The following is a 9,874-nucleotide window of genomic DNA, read 5'->3' as shown; positions in this document are numbered from 1 at the left end:
TATTACAATCTACCTATCTATAGTACGGTTATATTGAAATTATAGAGATATATAAAAGTATAAAATTTCCTATAAATCATTTATAAAATTTTAAATGACAATACAAATATGGATATATGAGTATATATAATAATTATTAAATGTCTCGTGTACAAATCGGCGACATTCATGCTAGTCCTAGCAATAACATGAAAGTTGTTTAAGGTTTTATAAAAACAAGAGACAGAGAGAGAGAGAGTGCGTGTAGGTGAGTAAAGGGAAGAATGAGCTAAGTAATACCACGTATTTGCAGAGTTTGCTTGAAAACAAACCAAACAAAATTCGTTTGACATAGATTTAGATTTTTTTGTCATTTATGTAACGATGACAAAGTGAAGGGGTTCACAATTTGATTTACGTTTCTTGGTATTTGCCGAATAGGCCTATTGCAATTTTATTTCCATGTATCACATTATTTAAACAGGTTATAATATGTGAAGCGATCAATGTTATCTTCGAAAAAGTAGCAGACTAAACATTAATTTATTTGTCGTTCTCCTTATACTAGTGAAATGAAAGGTTTGTGCAAGAAAAGCAAGAAATACATTTACTTTAAGATGTGATAAAATTACATTTACAATATTTGAAGGCGTGGTTATTGTAGTTTTTTAAAAAATAGATCTTGCTTTTAAACACAATTCTGCACATACCCATATGTGGGGTGAGTTTGTTTGTGTGTGTATAATACGAATTCTCATAGCAGTTCCCTGAATGTTATCTAGTAATTCCCTGAGATTGCAGACATTTTGGGAAGTTCGAGGTAATCCTTGTCTGACCAATCTTCGTTACTTCCAGTCTTCTCAGAAATTTTAGGGTTGAGGTCCGTGGACAGGGGACGTCCATCTGACCCGATGCTTAAATATTTCATGAGGTCTTCCGGGATTGGCAATCCTTTCGGCAAAGCGTTTTGTAACAGGGATAAATCCTCACTCATCAAGATCCCTCGACCAAACTTGAAATTCTGGAACAAGGAAGATGTTGGTGTTAGAAAATCATGTCCAAGAATTGTAAGGCAGTTTCATGTTTGATCTGAAGTGGAAATTTTGGTTTCTCATGTGTATAACTGCAACACTTTATTTTTTAAAAAAATATGATGGAAGAATTAAATAACATACAAGGAGATAATTATTTTTATGAATTCAATGATAAAATTAAACATAAGTTCTAAAATTTCTTGAACATATTTTGCTATTCTTTCTGTAACGTTCACAAACAACAAAAAGTTATGTAATTTTGCATAGAAATAATCATGCATCACACATGTGCATATATTTTTAACATTTTCCTCTAGTATTTTTATAGAGTCGATGACGTCTATTAAGTGAAAATTACGGAATAATTTAGTGCATTAGTGCTTGACGACTTGAAATTTCTGAGGCAACGTCTAATCATAAATCAACTTTGTCTATTATTCTCACATTTAGATTATAAGTCTGATATTTTTATAGTAGACATTACGTAACCTAAAGGCTATCATTAGAAATGAAAAAACAGGAAGTTTTGAATTAATGCTACTGTTTTGTTTTGCACGTTGTGGCCAACAATTCTGTAGACAGACTACGTGTTGTTGCTGAATAAAATTTCATTTAATTTTTGTTATTTAGCGTCGATTTTCTGTCAATTTTGTCTAATCGCGATGAATAAGATATGATGAAATTGATGAAGGGGCCCTCACAAAGAACAGCCATGCACAGGCTGAGATTGGAATCCAGGACCCCTGACTTCGTGCTTACCACTCCGCCACGGAGGCCGGATAATAAAATTTCACATTTACAAGTTCGTCTCAAAGAGCTCTGTTTTTTTAGATGTTACTAAAAAAATGTATCTTTTGATTTTTGTTTATTTAAGTATTTAATGGCGCTTTTCAACTGTAATAATGAATCAGGTGAGTGGACATGAAAAATTTGTCCATAATTCGAACCTGGGATACCTGGCTTTGTAGCATGTTACGCTAACCACTAATCCACAAACGACAGCGAGCAAACATCAGCATCTGTATTCACTGAAGGTGTATAATTGCTAATAGGACTTACTTCAGGCAGGCAATGGTGCTTTAGGCAATAGTAGTCATACTTTCCATCATTATGACACCAAGTTCCATCTGGGAAGTAAGGATCCATACCAAGGTCGTTTAGTTCGATCCTGGGCGTGTAGAAGCTGCCCGTGTCCTTTCTACGACAGAATATGGCACACGACATCCACAAACGACCTGCAGAGAGAAGAAAGCGTAAAGTAAAATTTAGCAGTAACTCACACTTGATCAACGGCGTATTTAGAGTGGGAACCAGGTGGTCCGCCACCTTCCCCCCCGAAAGACTTACAAGTCCAAAATTACATAAGCAAAATACTTGTTTTCCCTTGTATAACACTGGTCGACCGTGAATTTTTTTTTGCATGAAAGAAGGCGTTCCTTTTAGTTTTCGAGCTGCTGAAGACGAATCTGAAATTGGTTTGTGTCCTGCACCCTCAGATTTCGAAATAATGCCAGTTATAGTATAGTATAATACAGTATAGAATGAAATCGCAGAGCTTCATGTTGGCTGCTTTTGTACCCCTCTACTAATTATCCCAGAATCACAAATGATACCTCGTTGAAAAGCTTATGGAACACAGAATCCAACGAGGTACATTTGGGACCCATCACGCCAAATTTGTAGAAGAAGAAGAAGAAGAAGATGATGATGATGAAAAAGAAGAAGAAGAAGAAGAAAATAAGAAAATTGGGGAAAAAGTTAATTTTTGGAGAACTTGAGGTAAGTTTGCAACACTTACAGTTGCGCTACGCATACATAAACTCAGTAACACGCACCCTATACATTAAGTTAGCCAACTGAAGTAGTCCTGTAAGATGAATATCAATGAAAAAACATATGTAAAGTATACATATTGCAATATACAGGGTGAGTCAAAAGTCTCCGACCACCCCTTATAAAATGAAAGGGAGTGTAGATTGCAGCAATTTGTCATGGTAGTAATATGTTAGGCTTGTGGGGAAACTTTTTGGTGCATGTCGTGACAACGTTCGCCATCTTGGATCCAACTTCATTCAGATATTTTTTTTACTTCATCAGAATGCAGAATATGCAGTGCAGAGTGTGGGTCCTGGCGAATTTGCTCCACAGCCCATTCACAAAACTGGATTCTCCTATACGGGTCGTCCTCAGAGAGATTGCGCTGCAGCTGCAGCTTGTACAGGTGCCACTAAACCATATTTAACACCCTGCAAATGACTGACACCACATTGCACAGACATTCGACGTGTGCTGCGCTGCGGAGACTTGGCAAACGATGCTAGCACTGCCGTAGTTGTTCCTTCGTCAGTGGCAGTTCTTGGCCTACCAGATCGTGGCCTGTCATGCCCATAACTTCCTTATCGTAAAGTTTTCATATATCTGACTTCACCACTGAATTCCTAGTAAAATTCTAGCCCAAAACCATACCCCAAATGCCCCCTTTCCCATTTAAAGAAATTAAGTTGGATCCAAGATGGCGGTCACCAAACATACACTCATGACGTTGTCATGACATGCATTAAACAGTTTCTCCCTAGGCCTAACATATTACTACAATGGCCAATTGCTGCAATCTACACTCCCTTTCATTTTATAAGGGGTGATCAGGGACTTTTGATTCACCCTGTATATTGCAATATGTATACTTTACATATGTTTCTTCATTGATATTCGACCTACAGGACTACTTCAGTTAGCCAACTTAATGTATAGGGTGCGTATTACTGAGTTTATGTTTGCGTAGCCCAACTGTAAGTGTTGCAAACTTACCTCAAGTTCTCCAAAAATTAACTTTTCCCCCAATCTTTTTATTTTCCTCTTCTAACTAACTAACTCTCTAGACTTCTTAAACCAGAAGGTTCATGGCTGCAGCAACACAGGCCTTCCATCTGTCCCTATCTTGAGCAAGATCTATATACTCTTTTCCAGCCCTACCGATTTCCTTTAGGTCCATCTCAACGTTGTCCATCCATCTTCGTCTTGGCCTTCCTACAGGTCTCTTACCATCGGATTTCCCAACAAGAATCCTGTGAACTCCTCTTTCATCTCACATTCTTGCAGCATGGCCTGCCCACCTAAGTCTTTTTGATTTAATTATTCTAATAATATCTGGACATGAATACAAATTATGTAGTTCTAAATTATGTAACTTTCTCCACTCACCTGTCTCCTCATCCCTTTTAGGTCCAAATATTTTCCTAAGGATCTTATTTTCAAATACTCTCAATTTATGTTCCTCTTTCAATGTAAGGGACCAAGTTTCACACCCATATAATACTACAGGCAAAATTACTGTTTTGTATATTTTAACTTTTACTTTCCTAGATATTAAACGAGAAGACAAAAGTTTATGAAGAGAGAAGTAACATGCATTTCCTGAATTAAGCCTACTTTTTATTTCCTCTTTAATATAATTTTCATTTGTTAATATTACTCCTAAGTATTTGAATTTGGAAACTGGTTCAAACGAGTTGTTATCAATAATTAGATTTTGATTATTACCTAACACTTGGTTTCGGCCTGTAAGCATATATTTAGTTTTCTCTTTGTTAACTTCCAAACCTATATCTTCAGCAGTTTTGAAAAATATTTTAGCATTATTCTTAATTGTATTTATATCATCCCCTAATAAGTCTACATCATCTGCGTATGCTAACAAATAAGTCATACCATTTAATTTTAATCCTTCGTCAGTTTCTTTTACCTTTCTAACAGCATATTCTAAGGCAAAATTAAAGAGCAATGGAGATAATGCATCTCCTTGTTTTAACCCATCTTGAATTGTAAATTTGTCAGACACATTAATACCCACACGAATTTTACTTTCCGTTTCACTGGTGCATACTTTTATCATGCTAACAAGCTTCTTAGGTATTCCAAACTCTACTAATACATTATATAATTTATCTCTTTTGACAGAATCATATGGTTTTTTGAAATCAATGAATAGCTGATGGACATTTTTATTATATTCCCACTTTTTTTCAAGTGTCTGTCTGATGTGAAAAATTTGATCTGTAGTTGATCTGTTACGTTTAAATCCACATTGATAATCACCTATAATTTCATTAGCATATGGGGTTAGTCTTGTTAAAATAATGTTAGATAATATTTTATATGTTGTTGAGAGTAGAGAAATTCCACGGTAATTATTGCAGTTCATTTTATCACCTTTTTTAAACACAGGAACAATTATTGATTCTTTCCACTGTTGATGGATTTCTTCTTTATTCCATATTAAACAAATTAATTTATGAATTTGACATATTAACGAATTTTCACCAAATTTAATTAACTCAGCTGGTATTAAATCAATACCAGGTGCTTTGTTATTTTTTAGCCTTTTAATAGCATCTTTAACTTCAGTCAAGTTAGGTTCTGGAACTAAAGGTTCTGCTGTGTGCACTTCATTTACTTCTGATTTATCTCCTACATGAACATTTAAAAGGTCATTAAAGTAGTTCTTCCATCTATTTAGAATATCGCTTGGGTCAGCTAGAAAATCACCGTCTTTATCTTTTATCAAGTTTACTTTAGGTTACCACCCCTTTCTAAACTCATTTACACCTTTATATAAATCTCTGATATTTTTGTTTTTGTTGTTTGTTTCGATTTCGTTAATTTTGCTTTTCAAGTAATCTCTTTTTTACTTCTAAACGTGCGGTTAACATCTCGCTTTATTCTATTATAATTGTTTAGATTTGTATCATCAGAGTTATTTAACCACCTAAGTCTAGCCTGATTTCTTATTTCTATTAGATCATGACATTCATTATCAAACCATGGCTTACTTTTTCTTGGTTTATGGTATCCCATACTTTCTTTAGCTGCTGATTCTATTGCATTACGTATGTGTTCCCAATTCTTATTTACGTCTGTTTCATTTATATTTTCATCATCATTTAAATCCTGCAAAACATGAAATCTATTTGACAGTTTAATTTTGTAATCTTTCTTAATTCTTTCATCAGCAAATTTTCCTGTATTACATTTTAGAACTTTTAGATTTTGTTGCTTATGATTTATCACTGCGAGTCTCTGTCTTAATTTAGCAATTACTAAATAATGGTCACTGGCACAGTCAGCACCTCTATGTGTACGAACGTCAATTATACTAGTATGCCTTCTCTTATCAATGAGAATATGATCTATCTGATTATGAGTTTTACCATCTGGAGAAGACCAGGTATATTTATGGATATCTTTATGTTTAAATGTGGTACTTTTCACAATTAAATTCTTTGAGGTTGCAAAAGTAATCAATCTTATACCATCTCTCTTATAACTCTCTTATTATTCGATATTTCATTAACTTCAGTTGGGGTGGGCGGACGGGGCGGCGCTCCACCCTCTGGCGTCGTCACTGCACGGATACAATTCAAGTACCAGACAGTAATGCAGCGATTTATCACGCACACACATAACTCTAATATCTAATTTTCTTGGTCTCTTAAAGGCCTATGTTATGGTCATTTAGACACAATATAATGGGAATATGTACGTCACCTTGTTAAGACTTCAACAGTGCTTCTCGCGGTGGAGTCGTGAGTGGAGCGGAGTTTATCCGCCGGGCAATGAGAACGCATTTGCTGGCATTTAGACCCACAGCTGAACGTTGACCCGTCAGTGCTTCAGTATCCAGATAGCTGGCGTCTAGTTTGCACAAGTATTTTAGATTGTTTTGTTTTAGTTTACGTATTACTGGTACATTTCTGCAGTCTAATAATGTCACGCTATACGTACAATTTAAAACAACGAATTTTTATGAACGATTCTTACGTCATTAGCATTACGTATTCTTGTACGGAAGTTAGAAGGCGTTTTGCAGCAGAATACCCAGATGTTCTTGTTCCACACAGAGACAGTGTTCGAATACTTGTGAACAATTTTAGCGAAATAGGGTATGTTCTTGATAAGGAGCGAAGGGGTGAGACGGCGTGTGGTTATTGAGGAGAAACTAGACGTCGTTGGAGCACGATTGAAACAAACTCCTCAAAAATCCCTCCGGCGCATTGTTTAATAGACTGTACATTTCCATGACATCAGCGTGGCAAGCTACCACGCTTTTAAACCTGAAGCCATACATTAGAAGAATTTAAAGAAAATATCAGGAGAGAAATTGAAGCAATTGCGGAAGAGGAACTGATACGTGTTAGCTAGTGACAAGTTCCTAAAAAGATGCCGTAAATGCAGGATGACAACATTTCCAACACCTCTTGTAACAAGGTACGTGCTCATTTTAATTGTAACTGTAACTGTAATTATACTAGCTTATTTCATTACATAGCTAGCGGTTCCAGTTACACGGATGTTGCATCCAGTTTGCCAACAGACGCGCTCTCACTTCCCAGCGCTCTAGGCGCAGCTCCAAGGACGACTCGACAGTGAAAAGCACTGTATATTGAACGTATCACAATTCTGCAGAGTAATCATATACTCTTGATTCAGAAACCATGATGATATACGCGTAGATGCTCTGGAATCTACAGTATTTTATTAAATAGAATGGGAAGAAAACCACGTAAATTGTTCATAGTCACGGTCATTCACCTTGTCTTACGCGGTGCGAGGTTCAAGGGCTGCAACAAAACACAAACGAAGTATTTGACAACCCCTGAAAGTATGAAGTAAGAGAACAAAGGAATGAAAATGAAAATGGACAATCTGCTTGGTAATATATATGTATTCCACTGTACTAATCTCAACCATATAGTAAATATAGGTTGAATTGCAAATTATAAAACAAAGAATAACCCAACGATCCATTCTTTTTCAACTCTACTTGTAAAGTATTGACTACCACTCATACTGTACCTCGACTACAGTTCTCAGATTAAACCCAAGTTTCATGTATAATTAAATACAGTAATGGAATAGTAAAGGTAAAGGTAAAGTACTCCCCTGTGCATAGCACCACGCCATGAAGGCGTATAGGCGGTGTGGGAATAGTGCTTACAGCAATCACGTCATCAATGGGAGAACCAATGTAAGCGAAAGGCCGCAATTCACATGCTACCATAGTTCCTTTTTTTTTTGCGTGATGTACTGGCAACATTGCTGTATTGACGACAATCGTTGCTGGAATTGCAGTGCCGGGACAAGTCAAAGCGTTATCGTTGTTAAGTACTTTCGTATTTTGCACGAATGCATGTTTCTAATTTATAAGTGTTTTATGTTTTTTTTTGTGTGTGCAACATAATGGCTGGACATCGTAGAAACACTGTTTCATCTGTGCAAGTAACGAAGCTGTAAAATGAAGCATTGTTTGGAAACTTAAACACAAGATCGTGCTGGTGTTGCAATGGGGGAATTGAGCAGGCAAATTGGATAGCATTTGAAAGGTAAGTGATTCGTGATCTTTTTACTTGCAATGTTGTAGTTGTAGGAAGTTTAAAATAACACTGATTAACCTACTGGGTGCACGAAAACATTTTGTACATGCATCAAGATTCAGTTGTTTGTTTCGGTAGTTGCAGGAAGTTTGACGAAACTAAGTAATATACAACTGTTGTTGCCTTCGCACTTCTGTTCACGAGTAGCAGCGTGTCTGTCTGTCAACTGTTTTTTACGCCCGATCTCAACATATTTTTTTCGGCAAGGTTTATCACATCGATTAATAAAAGCTTTTTGTTAACCAATTTTGCGTTTACTATAGGGTACGGGGCCGTTGACCCACCTCGAGAATTACTTTGATTTTTTTTAATCGACAGATCTGGGTGTATTACGTATAAAATTGGTTCCAACGCAAGGAAAATACATATAACTGAGATATTTGCTCCCGAAGTATGGCTCGCGTAAGTAAAAACCTATTATCTCCGACTTCTTTCGGTACCCTTTGCCCACAGGCGGAGTTCTGGAGGGGCCAGGGGGGTCTGCCCTCCCAACTTAAGAAAGACTAAAAAATAACACATGATAACAAACTATCCTGCGCTTGTTGCTGTACTCACTTCGACAGCGTCTGATTTAAGACATTTTAGAAACCCTGAAGCAAAAGACCTGCTTTCAGCTATAAAATAGTTGGATTTCATTGCATGTTTATCAGTATTTTCTGAATATCTCCCCTTCATAAATGTTTTATCCAAGTCCCTTCAGAAAGCTGATACCTCAATAGCTCAAAGTTCCAGTGTAGCCAACGTAGTGATTAAGGAACTTGAGTCCCAGCGAAACGATAACACTCGGGACAGAAAATGGAATGGAATAAAGGGTGTTGACAAAGAATTAGGTCTAAACATTTTTGAAGGTGGAGGTGAGATGAAAGAAGGTACAAATCCAAAACGGTCTAGACTGATATGAAACAAATTAGATGCTTATCTGGTTTGTTCTTCAGTTGGCCAGAGAACCAGAGAAGAGACATCTGCTGAAACACATTCACTTTCATTTCAAAGTGGAGAAAACTGGAAGAAAAAAATACAAATGTGATTTTTTTTATCCATTGCTGTATATTTTGATTGGCGAACTGAAAAGAAGATTTAGTGGTGAAACTTTGGAAGTTTCTGAAGCCAGTGAAAGATTTATTCGTCTGGATGAAGAAGGAGCTGCACGTTTCATTGAGATTTACTCCATTCCTGGTATTGACACATCAATATTGACGGCAGAAATGACCGTTTTAAGAAATGTAATTGAAAGTTCAGGTTTTTGTTTGAAACTGCGCCTTTGAAGAATGTTTTCCCGAGGATGTGAGAGGACATTTTCTGCTATGAGGCGAATCCACAACTGGTTGCGTTGCAAAATGGGTCAAGAGAGATTGAACAATTTAAGGATCTTATACTCTGAATCAGATGATGTTAAAAAAATAACTTAGACGATTTGATTGATGTGTACAG

General features: G+C 36.4%; 1 protein-coding gene across 1 annotated transcript in view; it reads right to left on the bottom strand.

Moving 5' to 3' along the window:
• Window positions 1-27: 27 nt before the first annotated feature.
• The window catches only part of LOC145995700 (A disintegrin and metalloproteinase with thrombospondin motifs adt-1-like), a 69,759-nt gene continuing 59,912 nt past the window's right edge, over window positions 28-9,874 (bottom strand). The window contains exons 16-17 of the mRNA XM_083132014.1: window positions 2,073-2,248; window positions 28-1,000 (exon numbers count right to left, since the gene is read on the bottom strand). Of these exons, the coding sequence (XP_082988140.1) occupies window positions 758-1,000; window positions 2,073-2,248 (419 nt within the window). The 3' untranslated portion in view covers window positions 28-757. The remainder of the gene's footprint in view (window positions 1,001-2,072; window positions 2,249-9,874) is intronic.

Source organism: Lepisma saccharinum, chromosome 1 (genome assembly GCF_977018435.1).
Source record: "Lepisma saccharinum chromosome 1, izLepSacc3.1, whole genome shotgun sequence".
In the NCBI taxonomy this organism is placed as follows: Eukaryota; Metazoa; Arthropoda; class Insecta; order Zygentoma; family Lepismatidae; genus Lepisma; species Lepisma saccharinum.
The sequence above is the reverse complement of the archived record's forward strand: the minus strand, read 5'-3'. Positions and strand labels throughout refer to the sequence as shown.